The 22,873-nt window shown below is 38.1% G+C and overlaps 1 protein-coding gene across 1 annotated transcript in view; it reads left to right on the plus strand.

Annotated features, from left to right (window-relative positions):
• The first annotated feature begins 4,989 nt into the window (after nucleotides 1–4,989).
• rasa1a (RAS p21 protein activator (GTPase activating protein) 1a) overlaps nucleotides 4,990–22,873 on the plus strand; it is a 33,539-nt gene continuing 15,655 nt past the window's right edge. Inside the window, 5 exon segments of the mRNA XM_030737159.1 lie at nucleotides 4,990–6,267; nucleotides 21,800–21,824; nucleotides 21,826–21,877; nucleotides 21,880–21,909; nucleotides 21,912–21,951. Coding sequence (XP_030593019.1) covers nucleotides 5,717–6,267; nucleotides 21,800–21,824; nucleotides 21,826–21,877; nucleotides 21,880–21,909; nucleotides 21,912–21,951 — 698 coding nt within the window. The 5' untranslated portion in view covers nucleotides 4,990–5,716.

Here is a 22,873-nt window from a genome sequence, read left to right on the forward strand (position 1 = left end):
GACGTGCAGTGCAGCAGGCATATATGGGCACATATTTAGACAAGAGGAGAGGAAGTTTCATCCAGCGCCAATTAAAATATTACCGAACATGTGGGCCATTTGGGGAAACAAATGTAAGTGTACACTGCACACAGAGACATGAATATGCAGAAGGGCTCAAAACCCTGCCTTTTTCACACTGTCTATTTTAGACACGATAACACTCAGTGAAATGCAACCTCACTCTCACGCACACATATATATTCAGTGAGACACAGCCCTGTCACCTCCTTCAGCTAATGCATCTAGTTTAAAAAAAGAAAATTAAGTCATGTGCATTGCTACTAATGTTAACAGACCACATATAATGTAATGTAAAACACTAGAAATATCTTAAAATCAAATGCAATTTTAAATCTTTGCTGTAGCATTAAAAAAAAAAAAAAAAGATCCAGCAATGAAAACTTGTAATCTTGCCATAGTGTGACTAAAACCATGAAACTTAATGCTTATGGATGAATTATACAACAAATATTCTCAAGCATAATTTAGAATGTGTGCTGTATCTTGTCCAGGTTTGCCTGAGGAATTTTAAGAGGATTTAATAAACACAATATATTTTAATATGAGCTAATATGAGCAGTGAACGTTTCAAATACAACCTAGTACAAGCTCACAACCCCCATATTCCCAGAAAATGTAATCACTGAAGTTATTTCTTGAGATGACTACTCAAGGTTTCATGTCACCATCGTGATCTTGAATTTCACATTGTTAATTCACATGTGACATTAAACTTTAAACACCTGGTTAACATTGGACATGGCAGGGGAAGGTTTCATAAATCCCAGAAAAGTAATGTTAGAAAGCCAGCCTCCAACTCCAGAGGAAAGTGACTCACGCTATTCATCCATGTGTCACTCAGTCCCCTTTTTAAAACTTTTATGTTAATCCCATGAATAATTCACAAAAGTCCTGATGTGCCTACAAGTATCCCCTGATTGAGAGGACTTGAGCAAGAAGGCAATGTGGCTTGTGCACCAAACCTGGACTGTACACGCGAGTGTTAGTGTTTGCACTTCACTTGAAGGCTTCAATTGGGTGACACACATTAGATTAAATTAAACTGAAGTGCATGTGTGCTTGGGTGACTGGCCTATATGTGAGTAGGTTGACAGAAAAAGAAACTCAGAAAGGGAAGTCTGGTACATCTAAAAACCTGTTGCGCTCATTGTTCTGTTACAGTTGAAATCTAAGCTCTGACTAACTCCTAACCACACAGGAAGATTAGCCACAACACTCAAACCATCGTGTCTCTCTGACCACTCTGTCATAAATAGCAGTGAGCACAAAAAATACATCCTGTTTTTGCAATGTATAACTCATTTACAGTTACCAATATTGAGTAGCTGTTCTTATTAAAACATTTTATAAATTGAATTAAAAGACACCCCACTACCTTCTGACATCTCAAGCAACATGTCAGTAAATGCAAAAAAACAAAAACAACAACAACAAAAAATGGATGTCTTCGAGGCACTGGAGGGTGGAGAGCTTCCCATGTGCTGTCTCTGAGGGCAATGGGGTGTTATTATAATATGATAATGAATATGGATGAGAGCTCTCAGCTGACACCAAGTCAGGCTCCCATGGTACTCATATCAGTGCCCATCCTCATATCTGACAATACAGTTATGGTGAAACAGAGCAGAACAACTGGGCTGCCCTGCCACTCTCCTTCACACAATCTTTCCTCACCCTTGGCAGTTTGTCAGTGCCGGCCCCCCCACCCCATTCCCCGTCACGCAACACACATGCAGAGATATAGAGACGAAGGCAAAGACACAAACAGTTACACAGATATGGACAAAAATCACCGCATGCACATTCACACATGGGTGGAATTCTGGAAATTAGATTTCGGACTATTTATCTTGCCTCTAACGTGTGTAAAAAAAAAATCAGCATCTTGCACCCAGACAGGGGGTTGAATTCAGATATAGCAGAGAATGGTTATATCATGTCTGCTAAGGAAAAAACAATTAGCTACATCCTGTCTGCAATCTCATTATGCTCAGTGTAGGAAGCTCCACAGGACACGGTCACACTGCCACTGGGACGCATAAGATGATCCCAGTCCTCCAGACTACATCACCATACAAGGTCAAATGATGACTAGGGAGTAAAGGACCTAGCAGCAAGGAAGCTTAAAATATAGTTAGACCAAAAGCAGGGGCAATGATGTTTTAATTGAAGAGAGAGAGAGAGAGAGAGAGAGGCTGTTGTGACACTTGAACAGACCACTAACACTGAAGTGCCTTGCTTAATGAGCATGTCTAAATGTATGAATATCCTTGTGGGGAATGTTTGTTTTGCGTGTTTACAACTGAGTATACGTGTCTTTCAACTGGAGTGCCTTTGATGATCATATGTCAAGTCAATGTCAGCCTCGAGATTTCACAGTTCACTGACCTTCTGTGTCACGGGATTTAAGGGATCTCTGTGCTTTAGCAGAGAACACGGGCATCGGCTCCCTGAGTGACCAACAGGGGTGCAGAGTGTGCTTCGTCCTGTGTTAAAACATAGTCCAGATAATACTGTGAATAGAGTCATGTGCATGACTAAGTAGGCTATATCCCATGAAAATTGTTGGGGTTTTTATGTTTTTGGGTTTTTTTTGACATTTTTGGAAAAATGTTTGAAAGAGTTCTTATAGACAAGAAGACACAAAAAACCTCAAGGAATAGCTTTTTCAATCATTTTATCAATAAAACATGAGTATATGTTCTTTTGTGGAAAAAAAGTAAGCACACACTTGTCTTCAAAAGCTAGCGTTGCCCCTTCATTGTGCATGATGGTGCAACACTTTCTGATAACGGCCTGACTGTTATTTGAAATTACACCACTTGTCATTTGAAGATGTTTTTTGAGGCCTTCACCAGACTCGTAGGCACCTAGATTTTTTTTTCCTGAATGCCTTAGAGATCTGATTAGATACTGGCTTGATGTCACCAAACACAGAGATAGCAAGCAAAGCAAAGATAGCAGAAGATCCCATATGTCAGAGGTTTAGAGAAGATAGGTTCCACCAGTAACTCTCTAATCACTGACATCTAATCTAAAACTCCTGATCCTTATTTTGGATTTGAAGGTGTGATACTTACTTTTTTCACATGACCAGTTTTTTATTAAATAAAATAACTATTGTCATTCTAGCTTCAACTATGTATCTAATTAGCCTGAGAAATTCTAGTACAATAGAATAAAATGCCTTAATTTGTCATTGTACAGTTGTACAATGAAATTCGGAGTATAACAATATGAGAACTTAAATTAGAGGGAAAAGGTGTGCACACGCAGCACACACAGAAGTTACAAGAAGTATACACACATATGTATTTCACAACGCAAATGCAAAGTGATCAGAGAGGTGATGGTTTATGAACTGAGAAAATAAATTATAAAGGCCACTGAAGAAAGAGAGCAAGGAAGAGACCTCCAGATATCCTTTTCACAGTGCCAGCTGCTCAGAAACGGATTTATGTGGAGGTAGAACAGTAATGGCAGCTGCCCTGAGGGCATGACTGTAGATGGTGGGTGGAGAACAACAGTGGCCTGCTGCTTAAGCCCCTAAGTATACTGCATGTAAGCTCTCTTATTTTTAATGTTAGCCAGTGACTGATTTTCTGGAGCTTATGAAAAAACGTTTTTGCATTTTGTGGGCTAAAAAGGAAATTCATCTGTATTCTAAAAGAAATCTGCTGCATTCAGACAAAACAAAAAAAACATAGGAAAGTATGTCTATGATGTCACTTGGCCAGCTGATTAAACTTCATGATTACCATTGTTTTCCACTGCCCTTCAGTGTATGCTTGTGTGCACCAACTCATGCACAAGTCTTGTAAAGATTAATATTCAAACAGTGATGGGGTCGCTGTGTTAGCTGTCTTCCCTGTTGATCCTGCAGTGCAGCCATTTTAACTTGCTTTTTTTTTAGTAGGGTTTCAAATCCTCATCCATATAAATAAATAGACTCTGTAGGCAAGATAAAAGTTTTTTTTTAAGTAGAAACCATTCTGGTTTCTACTTGCAGCCCACCTTCTATCAACTAATCACATCTGAGGAGGTTTTGGAAGCTTGCAGGCAAACAGTCCACATTTGCCAAAATGCAATAAAATGCAATCTCAAAACCACTGACTATTGTCTAACAATGATGGGTCAGTGAAACAGGAAACACATTCCACTTACTGATAATTGGGCTCAAGTTGTATTTAGGAATCTAGAATAAATAAAATAATAAGAAAGACTTGGGTCAGTGTGTTACATAAATCAACACCTGGCTGTGATTATTTCAAATTACAGGAAGAGGAACACTACATGATGTAATTTCTTCAGACATTCATCACCCACCTCCAAAATAACAACACGAAGTTTGGGTTTTAAATAAAAAAGCTCAGGTGTAACTGATGGCATCATGTCAGTTGTTGAATTAAACAAGAGTAAGGACTCAAAAAAAAAAAAAAAAAAAAAAAAAAAAAAAAAAATATATATATATATATATATATATATATATATATATATATATATATATATTGCACATAAATACTGCTGCACATAAATACTACTGCTTTTGTAATTACTGTTTTCTCTTTATTGTACAGGGACGCTTATTTTGATAACTAGTGTAACTTGTTGGGTGTAGCAGATCAAAGATTTAAACATTTCCTGCCACAGTAGAGTAGTTCAGCAAGCCATTATTTGGAGAAAAAATACCTAGAGGACTGATCTGATCTGCTACTAGTCTTCTTTTCTGCAGCCATATCGACACTCTGGTAAGAAAAAACAAAACACTATGAGATTCTATATTTTAGGTAACAAGGATACTATCACATTTTACCCAACTTATTAACATTTAATATGATTGAAGATGTCATGGATTAAAAAAAAGTGCCGCTCTGTGTTCACTTAGCTGTGTCTGATCTTTAACTGGAGAGGGGTGGGAGAGGGAGGGGAGACAAGAGCAGCGGAGCAGCGGGCAAGCCACCAGCCCAGAAACCCAGAAATGAAGCGTGTACGCAGATAATAAATGTTGGTAAACGGCATGGCAGTTCGCAGAGAACAACACACCGCTCCGGGGATATAGGCGACAAGGCTGAGTCGTTCGGGAACGCCACTCGAGACGGTTTGAAACTGAAGAAAACAACACTGGAAAAAGAAGGGGATTGCACACAACAGTGACAATAAAACAACACTCATCGACAAGTGGTCTGCTTTGGTGCCGAGGTTGAAGTCCGAACCCCCTTTCCAAAAAAACCCAAAACAAAACAAAACAAAACAGCCCACCAACAACAACAGGAAATATAGGTGAAGTGATATTCTGTTGGAAGTATTGTAACGGTTGCTCTCAAGTAGTGTTTCTGCGTGGACTCTAAACTCAGGAAACAATGAAGACATAGCGAGCAAGAACTCATCAAGTGTCTCGAAGCTGCTAGCTGTCCCGCTAGCGTTAGCTCGGTTATTTTGTGGGTAGCGAATGCGAGGCAAAGCTAACGCCCGCTAGTGCAGCCAAGAAAGCTAAGTTAGCTTTTGGCTAACATTAGCTGGCTAGCTGAACGCGTTTTTTGAGAAACTTTTGGTGTTGTTTCCCCGGAGCCCAAACACCGAGGGATCATTGTGAAAACAGAGGGGAAGGGCAGGTTCCCTTCTGGACTTTTCCCCCTCTACGTATTTTTTTACTATGATGGCTGCGGAGGTCAGCAGTGAGGATACGGGCTCGGTCGCGACAGGGACAGGGGTGGCAGGCGGAGGAGGCCCGGAGACGACGGCCCATTTCCCATACTATCCCAAGCCGAGCAGAGTGCGAGCCACTGATTTGGGGCAAGGGCCGGGACCAGCCATCCGGCAGCATTCAAACACATCTCCGGACTCACTTTCAGACATGAATATGATCTATTCCACCATGCCTAGTGGGGATATGACCGGACAAGTGCTGTCCGCAGCAGGGAGTGGCGTAGCAGGAGGTGGACATTCAGTTTTTCAAGGAACAAGCTCAGGGACAGCGGGCGGCATGTGCTGCTCTCCCACTATGGAAGGTCCAGCTAGTCGGATCTCACCTACATCAACAGGCCCGGATGGGCCCGCTGTCTTCCCACCACTTCCACCACCACCTCCTCCACCTCCTAGCTGTGGGGGGCTCGGTGGCACTATGGATGAAAGCGACATGCAAGATGGGATGGAAATCGACGAAGAAGAGGTGACGTTCCCACTCTCTGCACCTCCCACTAACCAGTAAGTAATTCACAAATAAAGTGACGTATTTGACTTCTGGAAATTAAAAACAGTTAAGCAACCTGTACTTTTTTTAAAAACTGGGTTTTCAGAACCTTCTTGTCTTGCATTTGAGTTATTGACAGATGTGGCTGTGAACTAATGCCAGTTTCCCAAGACACACTACCTAAAATGCATCCGTTGTTGTACATCTATTATCCCAGAAAGAATTGAAATCACAAATCAAATTGGTAACAGATTCAATATGAAGTACAAATCCTAGCAACGTCGTAGTAATGCCTATTCATTATTTTTACAGTGAGATGATTCACTTGTAGTAAATGCTTGTTTAAACATTCTCACAATGGACTACTACATATCAGTAATTGACTTGGACAGCTGTTGTCAGCATAGGTTCATTTCACAGGATCACCCGAGGATATTATGTAAATAGTAAAAAAAATGAATCAACGAGTAATACAAAAAGATTTAATAATAACAAAAATACTATCAAAAATATGTGGAACAACCGGTAGTGCAGGCACTTCATGTTTGTGCTGTTGTTGGTCCTCCAGCTTTGCCCAATCAAAATTGTTCACTTCAGCAGTTGTCCATGCTTCTTTGAGCTTTGTTTTTGTATTCTATTTTATTTTTATTTTTTCGTGTTTATGCGAACTTTGAGCTAATCAGCATTTGACCTGTATGTAGTGCAACTGCCATTGTTTTTTTGTTTTTTTTCTTTTTTTTTTCCTTTTGGAGGAGGCTAAGTCATTAAGTTTGGATAAAATCACTATATAGATCTCAAAACACCACCTTTTGTTTTTCTTTTGTGTCCAGAACCTCAAATGGTTTGATCATAACTGATCAACATATGTATGGAGGCCAACATGATTCCATGTGCAGTTGGTGACAGTTGTGTGGATAAAACCCATACTCAAGGGATGTACAAATACTGTACTTCCAATGCAGTTTTGCTTTTTAAATTAATCAATGGGTTTTTCCTGGTTTAGACTGAGTTTTAGGCTGGCCAGGAATTTTGGCACTATTTGCCCAGATACATTCAAATTAATACCAGTGCTGTATTTGACAGAAATCTATACATATTTCTGTTATTTACTGAGAGAATGGTTATCATGTCTCAATATTTTGCTTGTGATTGAAGTGAACTAAAACTTAAAACAATGTATTTGCTAACCTTTTTTGACTGCAGCATGGTAAATGCCTCCTAAGCTCTGTATTTTAGAAATGCATCTGACTAATTGTGGATACTGTCATGAATTTATCAGGCATACACAGAAACCCATGTTCAAACCTGTGTGTGTGCTGCTGATGTTGTAATAACCTAAATATAGCCCTTCCATTTGTTATAGTCTCATTAGAAAACTGCTGAGCTTTGTCATTTCTGGCCCTCATACTGTGAGATATGGAAGTGACTGGGCTTGGAGTGTGGATTCAGCTCTTATTTTAGGAGCCATTCTATATCTTGCTGTCAGATTACAGAGGAAGGGGAAGGCCCAAGTTTTACAGTGTTGCCTGTTTTGGTAATGAATAACCTTAAGTGAAATGAACATCACTTTATCTAGGTTCCTAAATATGCTACTGCTTTGGATGTTGTAGTTTTGCCAAGGAAACACAGACTTCTTCATAGGTGTGCACTTGCACTCAAGTTTATCAGCTTGAAGGATTTTCATTGAGGGACTGGAACAATTGCTACTTTTTTTTTTTTTTTTTTTTGGTTAGGTCAGAGCAGGATACTCAGAATCATTCTGACTCTCACCAAGACATAGTCTCCAGTGTCTTTCTTAATCGAGTTGCACAAGGCACATTCACAGCACAAGCTTTTCCGCTATATTGGGTTTGTGGTTTGGTGAATTGTTTGTAGTGGTGATGATTGCATCAAAAAGATGGACCACATTTTTTAAAAGTTTCTGGTTATTATTTGTGTATTTGAAATGTATGGCAGAGTTTATCAGTTTATCTTCTTAGAAAATTGTTTTTAGCAAACATTTGATTAAAATAGTATATTGATACACTTTATATACTATATATATATATATGTGTGTATATATATATGTATATATATATGTATATATAAATGTGTATATATATATGTATATATATATATATATACATATATGTATATATATATGTATATATAAATGTGTATATATATATGTATATATATATATATATACATATATATATATATATACACATATATATATACATATATATATATATATATATATATATATATATATATGTGTGTGGGTGGGTGGGTGTGTGTGCGTGTGCTTTAAATGAAACACCTGTGACTGGCAGTAAAAGCAAAGCCAGAGAAAGGACTTCCTGAGAGCTAAGCACTTATCTTGACTTATCATCTTTTCTGGCACTGGATGCTGCTCAAAACAGGCAAGTTATAAGGTACTGACTTTGTCTTGTAAAGTTGGCCCAGTAAAGGCAGGGTTCTGTCTTTCCTGAATGTGCCACTGATCCACTGTGACAGAAGGGGTTGATATGACATCAGAGATGCTGAGCAGTACATCATGCCAAATCTATTAGATGTGTAACAGTTCTGAAACAGATAGAATGTGTGATACAAGCATCCCTGGTCTCACATTACAGTTACACATGTCACGCCCTGGTTTGTCCTTGGATCCACTCACGATCGAGCCCGCAGTAGAAATAACTTTCACCTGTTTTTTTTTTTTTTTTATTTTATTTTAAATTCACTCCCCACTCCAACCCCACCAGATATTGCACACCAAAACAAAGTAAAAACTGAGGCAGACTGCCTGAACTGTTGCTTAAAAGTTGACAGTTGACTACCTTAACCACAGTGATTCTGAATCTCCTGTTCATTTGAGTAAGCAACTAGTAAACAGTTGTAGTGCTACACAAAATTCATCACTCAGCATGAACCTTGGTTTTAAAGTCAGGGTTCTGTTCATTCTTGCTAAGCAGAGGGTAAAGGGGGAACTTTCCCCTTTATATATTTTGTAAAAATTAAGCTACTACTAAATTCTGCATAATGTCACCAAGATAATCCAGAATTGTTTACTCTCAACTATGAAATAAATTGAAAGGCCTTTTCAGATCTGTTCATTTCTTAAGCTTTAAAATTGCACAAAATAATGCTGACTTTCTTTTTTTTTTCTTCTCCACATTCTCCAACTTGTGTGTGACATCTGATTTTTCTCCCTGCTTGTAAAAAATGTATTTCCTCTGTGACAGTAAAACACATTAGCGGTGCTTTCACATTCCCCTGCCAGTGCTGACTAGGGCTGAGGCAAGCTAGCCTGGATACATTAGGGGTACGAAGCTAGCCTGGATGCATTAGGGCTACACATATTTTTGAATAGAGCTATATTCAAAAAATATTATCTAAACAGGGTATTGTCTAGTTTCCTGTTTGCATTTGTGTGTGTGTGTAGGAGTGTTTAAAAGTGGTACATGTTTTCCAGAGGACCTTACTTAAGTGAATGGCCATGCATTGGAAAGTTGAATTAAAAAATGACAGACATAGCACTGAGTTATATTAAACTCTATGAATTTGATATTATTTTAAAACAGGCCATTTGTCAGCCTGGAGGGCTTTAGTGTCTGTTTTATAAAACAAGAACCTGCCTCACTGAATGAAGAAAAGATTAAACTAACAATTACTATTAATGTATAATCACATTGGCTTATACATTCATATATTAATAATTAATAATCTGAGATAGCCACAACAGTCATAAAAGGGGCACCCTCTGTTAGAATCAAGTTAAGTCAGTCATTCATGTGAGCTTCATTAACATAGTGCTGCCTTTTTGTTTTTGGGGGGGGGGGGGGGGGGGGGGGGGGGGGGGTTGCTTTCTTTTTAGGACGTCACGGACCGTTTCTGTCCAGGCCAAGGTCCAGATCTAGCAATCAGGCCGTATTTTGCCTGTGTGTGTGGTTTAAATGCGATGCATAAATAACCAGTCAATTTACCACTTTAATTCTGGCCTGTAAGGTATCCATCTTTTCCAGCCTGATTCAGAACCCTGTACATAGTTTTTTTTTATTTTTATTTTTTATTGATTCAGCTCAGAACACTGTGTCATTTATATACGGTGGTAGTGATAAGAAGCTGATGATTAACAAAGATGCGAGAGTGAAGACGTCAGGTGGCCCCAGTAGTGTGTGTTCCTGCAACCTTTAAAAACCACTGGCCCTGAGCCTGAGCTTAAACAAACAGCACATTGGGAAATGAGTCGTTGATTTTGAGTTTCCACGAAGATTAGAGGGGATTTTAAGTCATAAAGGGTTTCCCACAGGAGGTTGTGGTAGGAGGAAGGAAGAAAAAAAAAAATTGGAAAGAAACCTTGGATTTGAAGATCTTGGTTGTGTGAATGAGTTTACCAGATTTACAAACTGGCTGTGGAAACATATCTGTAATTGTACTGTTAATTTAGCAGCAACACTACCTAATTGGCCTTTGTAATGAAGGGTGGTAGAGACAATGGAATTCTGGAAAAGCCACAAGGATTGTTCCACATAGTTTAATTAGATTATTCCCTAATGGAGGTTGTTCCCATTGGTCACTTTTATTACAAAGCAGTATTTGATTAATAACACTGGAACAGTCATCACACTTTTTTGTTGACTGGTGAGCCAGTAGTTAGTTTAAGCATGTCATTTCCTGTCCTACATCTTTGAAATTGCAGTGCCCCTTTATTGTGAGTATATATTCTCAGTGTTAAAACTGTGCTTGCTCTTTGCTCAACAAATATCCCCTCAGTCTCCTGAAGCATTCTAAGAAAGGATGATCTAGCTTAGGGCTGGTTTGGCAGATCCGCCGTCTGATACCGTTCTAGTATAAGATCTGTCGTGTGCATTGATAAGACAGTTTATAGTTTCAGTATATTTCCAGCTTGTTATATGCTGTCATGCCATACTCTTTGAGTGCCCTGTCTTTTCTCACCAGCATCCTGTTTTCAAGATTTCTGAGCCACTCATTGTGGCCTTAACAGGATCCTCTGAAGCATTTCAGTTGTTTTTGACAATGTGCAGGAGTTCTGATTTGAATGACTTTTCTTTTTAGCTAGGTTTGCTGAATGATGTGTTGCAGAGTGAATGGAAAGTGTTACAGTGCCAGGTTAGGCTTAAGTATTATAGGACTACATTCATGACTTCCTGTAATATAAAAAAATCTTTCTGCAAGAGTATATGAAAAGAATAGCCACATAACTCAGAACTGCTTTTGCATGTTTCCATTTTATTGAGATATACAGTGTCTTCTATATTCAGTTAGACAGGAAAGTGGTTTTAGTTCTGTTCATAGATAATGTTCCTAGGTGTATTCTTGTGCTTGTAGAAATGAAAAGCTCGGGAGGAACAGTGTTGGCGTATATGGCAGTGAAGCTTATTATTACTGATGTAATGCTGTTATTTTAGGGAAGATGATTCACAGCAAGACACCCGAGTTATTTTCTTGTGTGTGTCTGGCTAGGCATTAAAATGATGGCTGGCTATCATTTAGGCTAAGCAAGGCTGAGGATTCAAAGATTGACTTTGCCATATCTTCATCTCTATGATTTCAGGTGTGCTGTCACTGTCCTTCCTGATGAGGTTATCAGCAGATGCTCGTCATGTGAAAAGCACATTATTTCACAGAATCATTTTTCTCTTTTTTTTCTTCGCTAATTCCTGTTCTTGCAGTGAGAAGCAGAAGAGACAATAGAGATTAATCAAACATCCGATAAGGGCTTTTGATCATGGAACTTTATCTTGTTGTTAGAAACATTTCCAAAATGCACTTAGAACCCATTCCAAGTTACAGTTGTTTGTCAGTCTCCTCAGCTCTCCAACTTCTTTTCTATTCATTGTGGAAGCATGAACACACACAAGTATAAGTAAATGATTCAAAGATCATATTTTGCATAGTTTGTTTTGGATAGCTGGTTAGTCCAAGGGGTGCAATCCAAATACATTTTCCAAGCCGTTTGGTATGAAATGTCCCGGCTTGCTGGACATTTCATACCAAATACCAAATATGCTCAGAATTACAATAATAAAAAAAAAAATTCCATGTAAAGAGAGAAGATTTCTTTACTCAAGAAGACTTTAGCTACAGTGAGTGTCTTGGGGAAACGATACTGGAACCTCGGTTTTAAGTTTTCAAACCGTTGTCACTCTGGTGCACCTTTTCTGGCTTCCTCTTTGAATACAATTGTTTCTTTTTCTTCAGTCAGACTTTCGCCTGTTTCTTGCCTTAGAGGGTGCAGTCTTCTCTCTCACAACATCGTCATCACTTGCTCCGCTTTACCTCAAGGTTAACGTGCTTCCTTATATAGAGAAATGGGGACCGTGGTGATATGCAGATAGTATGCATATTACACAGGCCTCTTGGTTCAGAATGTGCACGTTTTATAAATCACATGGTAAGTATGCGCTTTTTTTTTGCACAGGCTAAGAAAGTTTCCATGCACCTTTTATTAAGTGAGGACCACTACCCTCAGTTGCGAGTGTAAAAGGTTATACTGTTGTTTTCCTTTTGCAGTGAGCAAAGTATCAAGCATAACGTCTTCAGCCCAATAAATATGCTACCCCAAATAAAAGTGAGACAGTGATGCATTAGGGGGACTCAACAGTGTTGGTTTGAAGTAAATGGCAAGTTTGTAATTTTGATTTGTAACCTCAATGTTGCCTAGGCTAGGAGCTGTTTTTAAATATTAATCGGCACTGAAAGTATTTGGTCAGTGCAGTTTAACGTGAAGAAGACTGTGAGGGATTATTTTGACACATTTTACTTACTGAAAGAATGAATTTATGAAGATCAGTAAGAAAATTGGCTGCCACATATTAGCTGGGGGGTCAAAGTAAGACAGTGTTACTTGTGCCATTTCAAATGGCTTGAAAATGGCACAATTATTAAGTTTAATAAAGGTTTTTAATTTTTTAATGAATAAAAAGAAATGTTGTATGTGGATATATAGGATAGGGTTGCAAGATTTAGGGAAACAACAAATATTCATTTTTTTTTTTTTTTTAAATCGATATTGCAGTTTAACTTTATAGGGTCAGTTCAGTATTTTAAATGTGAAACATCGCCATATGATACATCATAATATTAATTACTCTGATTTTTAAAGGAAGGACACAGTGATTTAGTTGATGTAAAACGTATAAAAGTCAAATAGGACAGCTGTAACAAAAACTGCAACTGTTAGGTCCGACAAAGCATTAATAGTAAAACAAAAATATGCTGATTTGTTAGTTGCATAACTTGTATTCACACCATTGTGTACTTGGTTACTTGAGTAGGGCTAAAGCCAGGTTTGTTTAAACAATTTTGGAAGGGCAATGCAGGCTACAAGGTTGCCCCATGTTTTTTTGTTTTTTTTATGCATGTGTGTGTGTGTATTTCAGTGTTTGTGGGCAGCATGCATATGTGTGTTCATACAGTTTTCTATATATGTGCAGATATGCCACTCCCTACCCCTGCTGCTCCACTGCTTGGAAAACCAATCGCCAGCATGCTTATGATACGTGGTTTTATGAGAAAGGGGGAGAGAGAGAGAGAGGGAGAGTAAGAGGAGGAGAAAGTCAGAGGATGAAGTCGGAGGAAAGACCACAGCGTGACAGCAGCTGAAAGATCAAGTTGTGTAATTCCTTCAGAGTAGCTTCTAGAGGACCACAGAAGCAGACATAATCATCCACCTGTCACCAAATTAGGTCGTCAGTTACAGTATATGAGTCCATCTTCACCTTTGCGTACTTCTCTTTATCTTTCTTCCATGGATATTTCTCATTAAACCCTAGCTACAGGAGATGGCTGTAATAAGGCGTCAGAAGGGTCACATCATCATGCTTTGTGCGGATTTAAAGCTGCCTTTGGTCTGCTTACATGTCAGAGCTTACAGTTTTTGCCTGGCCAGCAGCACAGTCGGTGGAGTGGGTGCACCTTGTGAGAACACGGGACACAGGAGGGAGATGCAGCAGAGGGTAAACTCGGTGTAAGTGGGAGATCAAATCAGCCTGTAAATCTTGTTTTGCATTCACAACTTTTTTTTTTTTGTCTTTTACTACTTCAGTTATAGGAACCCTTTTGAGCTTTTTATTTATATATATATATATATATATATATATATATATATATATATATATATATATATGTATATGTGGTGGTATATATATATATATATAGAATCTATATATATATATATATATATATAATATACTATATATATATATGTTTAAAGGTTTGTGCAAACAGGATGCCAACGAGATACATTAGGTGTTAATTTTTCAGACACAGCACAAGTTATGTCTGCAAAACATCTTAAAAATACATTAAGAATATTCCCTGATGCTTAGCCCTGGCGGGGTCCACTTAGGCCTGGTGTGCCACTGGTCTTGTAACACTGGCGGGTACCCCGGAGTTCTGAATTTTTTACATCAGAAACACTCTGGCTGAGTACAGACGGCAGTGTTGAAGCCTGTTTTCACACCAGTGTGCTGTCTAAAAGTGAGAAGTCGCTGCCAGAATGTCTTGTGCGCTTAGCTTTGCTTACAAAGTGCAAGAACTGAAAGTGTAAGTTGATTACACTGTTGCACCTCCATAATTTGTCAGTTATGCTAGCGATATGCTCACACTATAGAGCTCTGCAGAGATAAAACATATTTTTCCAACCAACGTTTCAGACTGCACTGATGCATTGTGTTCCATTCCAAGAGGTGTCAAAGACCAACAGTCATGTGCCCATAACTGAATGGTCGTGTCTGTGATGTGTGTTGAATGAGCAGACTGCACATAAAGAGTTGTTTAACTTATATGTGCATGTGGTATGTTTTTGTTATCTAGTAACTGCACTTACTTGGTGATAGCTGTTGTAGATGGATCAATCACACTGAAACACTGCAGAAGCATTGCAGTTAATTTAATATTATGCTGAAGACCATCTTGGGTTGGAAGGCAACTGTTTTGCTTGGAGAAGAGTTTACTGGTTTGTTAAATACTGTATATTTAAGTATAATTGCTTGATACTGCTATCGGTGTTACTTCAACCCACAGACCTAATTTATGGAAAGATGGTAAATGTTATATTATATGTAACTACATGGTAATATGTGATGCCAAGAAAGCCTAATACAGTACAGCTCCATTTAAGAATACTGATGTGTTAAATATGTGTGTAGAAGTATGCTGTGCAGAAAGTGTGCTGTGCAGGACATCAACGATACCAAGTCTGTAGCTACAAAGAGGTGCATTGCTAATGCACAGCCATGAAGTGTTTCTTTATTTTTTTGATACTGATGTTGGCTGACAGTATGTCTGTGGAGATATTTGAGTCCAACTGTCAAGACGGAGGAAGATGAAGAATTGATGCATAAGCTAAAGAGAAAGAGCTCCCTAAACTGCTTAATGAGAGACAGACAGGCACCCGGAGAGACGATGTCTAACTCACTCAAGTCACAGTAGTCTGTGCCTGTCCTGTTAGTCTTATTGCCCTAGAGACTAATCCCAGCAGATAGAAATGAAGGGAGGAAAAAAAATCTGACAAAATGCTTCATTTATTTATTTATGTGTGTGGTGTGTGTGTATGTGTGTGTGTATATATATATATATATATATATATATATATATAGATATATATATATATATATATATATATATATATATATATAATATAATTATATATACACACAAAAAGCATTTCTTTCCTCATGTGTGGTAATAACAACTAAACTGAACATAAAGTGGAGCACAAATACTGCAGTTGTTGTTTACCATTATCATTAAATTTATGGGGAAAAAAAAAAAAAATTTTGGGGGAAAAAAGGTTGCTGTATAAGTGCACGATAGTCTGTTGAAGCTTGTTAAATCATCAGATCTCCCTAGGTATCTTTGCTTTTTTAATAATATTGTGCTTGAATGATTTTGGTCAGAGTATCTGGTGACCCCGTATTGATCTCAAAATATTTTGTAGACTGTATTTTCAACAGTAGCACATCATGGCTGCACTGTTTTATTTTTTTGTTTGTTTGTTTGTTTTTTTAGCAATAAGTCGCTCTTTAGATGATGGACTTTGCCTGCAGGATATAGACTGATTAAATTTGCTGGGATCAGTCCATTAATGTGATTGTCAGTCTTTTTTTTTTTTTTTTTTTTTTTTTTTTTTTTAATCAGTTTTCAAGTCAATGAATGATTCCTTCTGGGTAGAATACAACATGGTTATGCTCACTGTTATGGCTGTTTTCTAATACCCCAATCATGAGTTGAGTGCACATGAATGACCCAAACAATGTCAACATTATTTGCTATTTACCCTGGACTATTCAATATTGTTATATAAAATGCCTGTGTGGAACAATTGGTCCCCTTTTAATTAGGCATACATGCTTACATGCAATTACAGCATTTAAAGCATGAATAAAAATTATGTGTTCAGTTTCATTTTTAAAGTTTAAAGATACCTGTTAATATACAAGCAGACACACCAAGTATCCAAGGACTTGATTGTTTTTTAGATGAGTGTTTCTCTCCTTCTCTAAAAGACTTCTACTCTCCAAAATACTCACATTTGGCCTATCTTGTGTAAAGTACCTCTCATTGCAGTTAAATGACGAAAACTGCTATCTGCTTTGTGCTCTTTCTGTTACTTCATGGTGATGTAGGTTGTCATTTCTAAATCAAAAGCTATAAACTGTATCGACAATTCAGTCATAACACAAACAGCATGTCCCTCCTATATCTAGTGATAGAATGTTTTTAAGGCTTTCAGTCGTCAGCCCTGTATTGTGCCATCTTGTCCAGCTCACTAGGCTTATACATGTTCGTATGCAGCAGCGCACAGTGATATTGTTCTTGAGTGCATGACACACTTAGCTAAACTATCTATGTAAACCTCCGCAAGTAAATCACTTGCTCACAGGATTTATCTTGGCCTCTTGTATCATGATGGGGTGATAAAACAGGTGTCTGTTGTGAAGATACCCTTCAAAATGCGGGCAATGGGTTGGTGGCACAGTAGGAACATGGGTAGATGTGAGCTAGTGCGGGCACACAGTAATGTTTTTATGACTATGTGTGTGAGTTGCTACTTATTGTGCAATATAATGAGAAGACTAATGTTTTGAACTGTTTGCATTAGGTACCCATTTTTACTTGGCCATAAGGGAGCTGTAGTCAAAAAGGTGAATTCTTTATCATGAGTTGAGCTGAACCAAGACGTCATGGTGTTGCTCGATGATCATGTTCTGACATGAAAGAACATTCCTGAAGCTGATAGTAGCACTGTCTCCAATCACCATTGCCATGGCATATTTATCTCAACACTTTCCTTTTGTTTAACCATTTGCTCCCATGCCATCATGGAGGGAATGCAGAAAAATAGGAGTATATAGCTTATATGCGAGTTTCAGGAAAGTTGCATATGATGTACAGTTTCAAAGAGTTAAAGTTCACAATCTGACACTTATACTAATTATAGTTTATCATGTTACTTGTGAAGGTCCAGATATTGTGATGTTAGATTTACAGTAAATGAACAAGACTGCCTAAATAGTGCAGATGACTTCAGGACGGTATAAAACTACAATGGTGCATGGTTGAGGTTGCTATAAACCAAATGCTTGAAACGCTTCCTAAACTTAAAAAAAAAAAAAATTGTTGTTTGTGGTATAGGGGTGGGTGATGATGTCTCAAAATCACAACTTTTTAAGAAAGTTACAATAATGATAGTGGTATAGAAAAAAAAAAGAACATTTTATCATTGATTACAGCTTGCAGGCAGCGTCCCCCTTAGACTTACAAAGGTTCTATCTGCATTCTAACCAGTTTTGAGATATTAAATAATACAACCTTATAATACCAAGTTAAAGCTTGATTTTGCAGATAGAACCTTTTTGTTTTGTGAATAAAATGGCCAAAGTTGTATATAATTGAAAAAAAATCTCTTACATATTGTTGATTAGCGGCCGATGAATAAGAATATGACAATAAGTCAATTTTGTCAAAAATGTCAGATTTAACCTTATAATTCTAAAGGGCCAGAAATTTGTTAGTGCAGACAAAATGAACGGTATTATTCATCCGTCTTTTTCCAGTGAGTTACTGTCATTGATGACAACCTACCTAATTTCAAAGTGTGCCATAAGGTGCCCTCACCAGCAACATTATAGTGGCAGTAGTAGTGATAAAGTATTATATCCAGTGACACAGCATAAGTCAAATGTAAGCACAAAAGGAGCCTAGGTAGATTTTCCTTGGAAATTTTAGGTACAAGTTAAATATAGTAGCTTTAACTCTTCGGGCAATTTTGTCACACAATGAAATTGAAACTGAAAATATTTCCTACCTGAGATGCTGTAAGTTGGGCCAACTTTTAACCAGTTGCTTAAGCTGTCCTTTTTTCACCACTACATGGTCATATGGGGTGAAACTGAGTGCTCCGGTGATGCCCAGTGAGGTCACACATTGCCAGCTGCTAGTATGTGAGCATGCATTTATAGCCTGGTTACACTTGGTGTGTTTTTGCATCAAGTGGTAAAATAAGTTTGTTGTTTCCACCTTAGCAGGAAAAGTTTTCTTGCCAGTGTTCTTGTTAGAGGTTGTTGAAGTAGCTCCCTGTAAAGGTACTAAATCTTCACCGGACACTGAGCTGCGCTCGCTCTCAGACATGTCTGGGCTTGTCTCATTGTTGTGTGCTAGGGAATGAAAAATGCATGGTGGTGTTATATCAAAGATGTCATGATATAGACATTTTTTATTATGCATTATTGTCATTTAATATGAATCTTAACTCCTGGGCTTAGTCTGTAGATCATCTGGGCCAATTTTGGTGAAGAAAAAAAAAAACGTGGGCTTACATTTTTGTAAAATCCAATATCTTGGGAATTAAAGACGGGTAGTGACAGAACGTTTTTTGAACTCAGATTTATCAGAGGAATCCAAAGATACCCTTTTTTTCCCCCCTTTTCTTTAACCTGGCCTAAAATTTGGCGATAAGGATCGGGGAACTATTTCCAATCTATTTACCAAATTTCAAACTTTGCAACCATTGAAGATTTGGGGTTCTTAATAGACTCTAATGAGAGAGACAGAATATGGTGATGCATTAGTAATGGTTAAACCATATGGATGCTTCTTGCATCTCAAATGAAAAAGTATTAAAATGACAGGTTCAGTGCTTTCATACCTAACCGGTTTGGTTGGTTAAACTCTAGAAAGCTGGGAAACAGACACCCAATCCGACAACAACTGGATACCGTGGTATACCTGTAACATAATAGGTTATAAAAAAAGACCATTCCAATAAGAGTTTTTGAAGTACATATATGGGGTTCACCACTCTGTGAAAGACAAATGGCAAATTTAAGAATTCTGAAAATCTGGGAAATCCATAATTTAAATAGACAATCACGAAATTTCATAGAAATTCCTTCATTCAATTAGCAAAGGTGCAAACCAGTGTTGAATGTCCATGATCTTCATTCTTTCAGGCAAAATGGCAAGAAAAACAGAGGATTCTGTGGTGAAAATTACCTCCTGGTCTTGAAAAACACTTAAAAGAACCATGTCAATAAACACAGTTAAAAATTGAACTGCCCCATTTTATGAGCCTGAGGTCAGAGATCTGACTAATTGATACCTAAAATTCTGCTCTATCCTCTAGGTTTAATAGAGGGATAATCAGCTTTTATCAGCACACAGTTCAAAAGTCGCATCTGTGATGTTAAAGGGTTATATATTTTCCATTTCAGTTTTATCTGCTGCTATATATTTCATGACGTAAATAAAAAGCATCTTTGCACAAAAGCTTCACATGTGGAGTATTTTGAAACTAAAGAAAGAAAGAAAGAAAGAAAAAAGGACTTCCTTATGATTGAAACAACTTTTTGAGATAAGGAAATACTTCTTGTTTTCCATGTGTTTTCACTCCTGTGTAGAAGTGCTGGCATCACCAAGGCAGAACATCCGCCTTGGAAATATCAGAATTATTAGTTTCTTCTCTGCAATTTTCATACTCTGCAAATTCATTCAGCGGCCTCCCTTTCGTGGGCTGGTTCTGGCTCACTGACTCTGTTTGCTCACCTGACTTAGTACAGCAGGTGATGGCGTAGGTGTGTGTTGGTGGAGTCATAAACAACTTAAATAACTTCATGCCATAATAATTGGAGCTTAACTAGCTGGTAGGATATGGTGCACAGTTCTGTTTTTCTTGATGTTCTTTGATCTGTCTTTGCCTCTCTGGGTTATTTTGCCAAGTTTCCTCAACCTCTTAAGGACTCCTTGGCCCAGCTCTCTCTAACTGCTCTCAGTTGCCATCTTCAATTCTCTTATCACCAAGATTCCCCCCAAACCCTCCTCATGCACACTCTCCATCTGTTCTTCAGCAAGCTTTCTCCATCTTACTGCATGACAGCAGAACTGAGCACATTTTCTTTACAAATAGAGACCTGCACTTGCCTAAACCAGATGGGAGCCATTAAGGTCTCCTGTGAAAAGAGCTACTGCAGCACCTCATTCATCCTCTCACCTCTGCATGTTTTTCCAGTCACTGCCCTCTGTTCTAAGAATCACGACTGGCCTAAATTGGAAAAGCATGTTAATTTTTACCCCAGCTGGCAGGGCCCTTTCGAATCAGCCCCACCTGCTGAAATTTTAACCAATGTTGTTCTTAGGTCTGTTTAATTCAGAAAGCAAGGTTAGAGTCTAAAAACTCAAAAAAAGTAAAGCTTTTGCTTTTTTATGGATCCTAAACCTTGTCCATTTATTTTGCATTTAGAATTAAGCTATTGGCACTAATATATTACAAATCTTAATGTCTATTTTTTTCATACGTACCTTTTTATATTATATTGTTCTTATTTTTTATTTTATTTATTTATTTACTAAGTTCCCTTAAGTTTTCTGAACTAATGGGACATAAACAGAAAAGTGCCAAAACTCTTAGTGTTAACTCGAGTCAGTAGAGATTGTAAAGCCTTGATTACGTTTCCTGCATCCACGGGTCTGCTAGGTTCCACTCGAGTGACATAAATTTCATCATGAGATAGTGAGCAGGATGGTCCGTGTGGACTTCCGCATGCCTGCCTGTTTTTGGTGACCAAGCAAACTTGTTTGCAGAGAAATAACGTTTACAGTGCACCAACTACACATGCACCCCACATGGAGTTCAAGTAGAATAGAATAGAATAGAATGCCTTTATTGTCATTATACAGGATTGTACAATGAGATTGGAGGGCCACTCCTGTTCAGTGCCATGTAACAGAAAATCAAACTCTCTAAAATGAAAATAAAAATATAAAAATATTATAATCTAGTATAATAAGTGGACTTCAAAGAAGTACAACAGGAATAAATACTCGGCTGTCAGGCTTGCAGCTGTCTTAATGAAACTTTAGGTTGTTTGTTGTCTGTGTAATGGTTTATTGTTTCAGTTGTAGTTATATGTAGCTTGACCATATTGTTTCATGCCTACATATTTAGAATCTCTTTGCATACATATTTTATGCTGCAGCTTAACAACCATCAAAATGTCCCCCCATGGAATAATTTCCTCATTGTTTGTATTGTCTCAGGTGGTACCATGGCAAGCTAGACCGAAACCATTGCAGAGGAGCGTCTGCGCCAGGCCCGAAATCCTGGCAGCTACCTCATCAGGAGAGCGACCGCCGGCCCGGTTCCTTTGTCCGTCTTTCCTCAGTGTGACCAATGTGGTCAATCACTTCAGGTATGATTTTTGTACATACATCAAGCAGAAAAATAACTAATCTCTGACTATTCAGTCCAGAAACTCTGGCAAGGTAAGTTAAAATGTCTGAAGGAATGTGTCCTTGCTTGAACTTACTTGGCCTACAGGATGCTGCCAAAATGCTCAACTGCTTTGTTGTTGTTGCTATAATTTACAGCTAAGTCAGAGTGGTTCAGGGTGTTGGGGTTTACATGAAATGGAAATCTCCATCAATGCCATATTTGTCTTGACCATAATAGCTACATAGACTTTTGAACACCTGTTTAGTTCGTGTTGTCAACACCTTAGACCTAAGAGAAATGTGTGGTCGGAATAGTTAAAGTAGCACGGTGCAGCATCAATTGTTTAATTTCTTTTCTATGCCATCTCACAATAAGCAGGATGCAAGTTGTAGGAAGTCACCCTCAGGTAAGATAAGATCTCCAAAGTACAGAGTTATTTTTTACTTGTGAACCAAAAGGGCAGAAAGCCACAAACCACAGCAGAAGGGCATCTTCTGAGAACAACCTGAATTTAGGAGACTCTTAAGGCTCGAGGAGTAGATTCTGGTGGACTGCCATACCGCTGCAGACTACTTCAGCCTTTTTGTTCTAATGATTCAAGACGGTGCAAAGCTTGAAAACAGTCTTTTGTCATGCCAGTTTGTGCTCCTTAAATGTGTGGTGCAGCCCATGACTCTATACATTGGGTGTGTTTGTGTGAGACGGACAAGACTTCTCTTTTATGCAATGTGTGTGGTGGACGTGATGTAGAAGAAAAAATGACACCACACTTGTTTAACAGCAGTACCCTGGAGTATTTTAAAACCTTATAGCCAATAAAAAAAAAGACAAGATAATGATAAGGCATTGCAATCTGTCCTTCCCTTCTGTGACTCTGGTATGTTAATATTAACTCTGTA

Source organism: Archocentrus centrarchus, chromosome 9 (genome assembly GCF_007364275.1).
Source record: "Archocentrus centrarchus isolate MPI-CPG fArcCen1 chromosome 9, fArcCen1, whole genome shotgun sequence".
In the NCBI taxonomy this organism is placed as follows: Eukaryota; Metazoa; Chordata; class Actinopteri; order Cichliformes; family Cichlidae; genus Archocentrus; species Archocentrus centrarchus.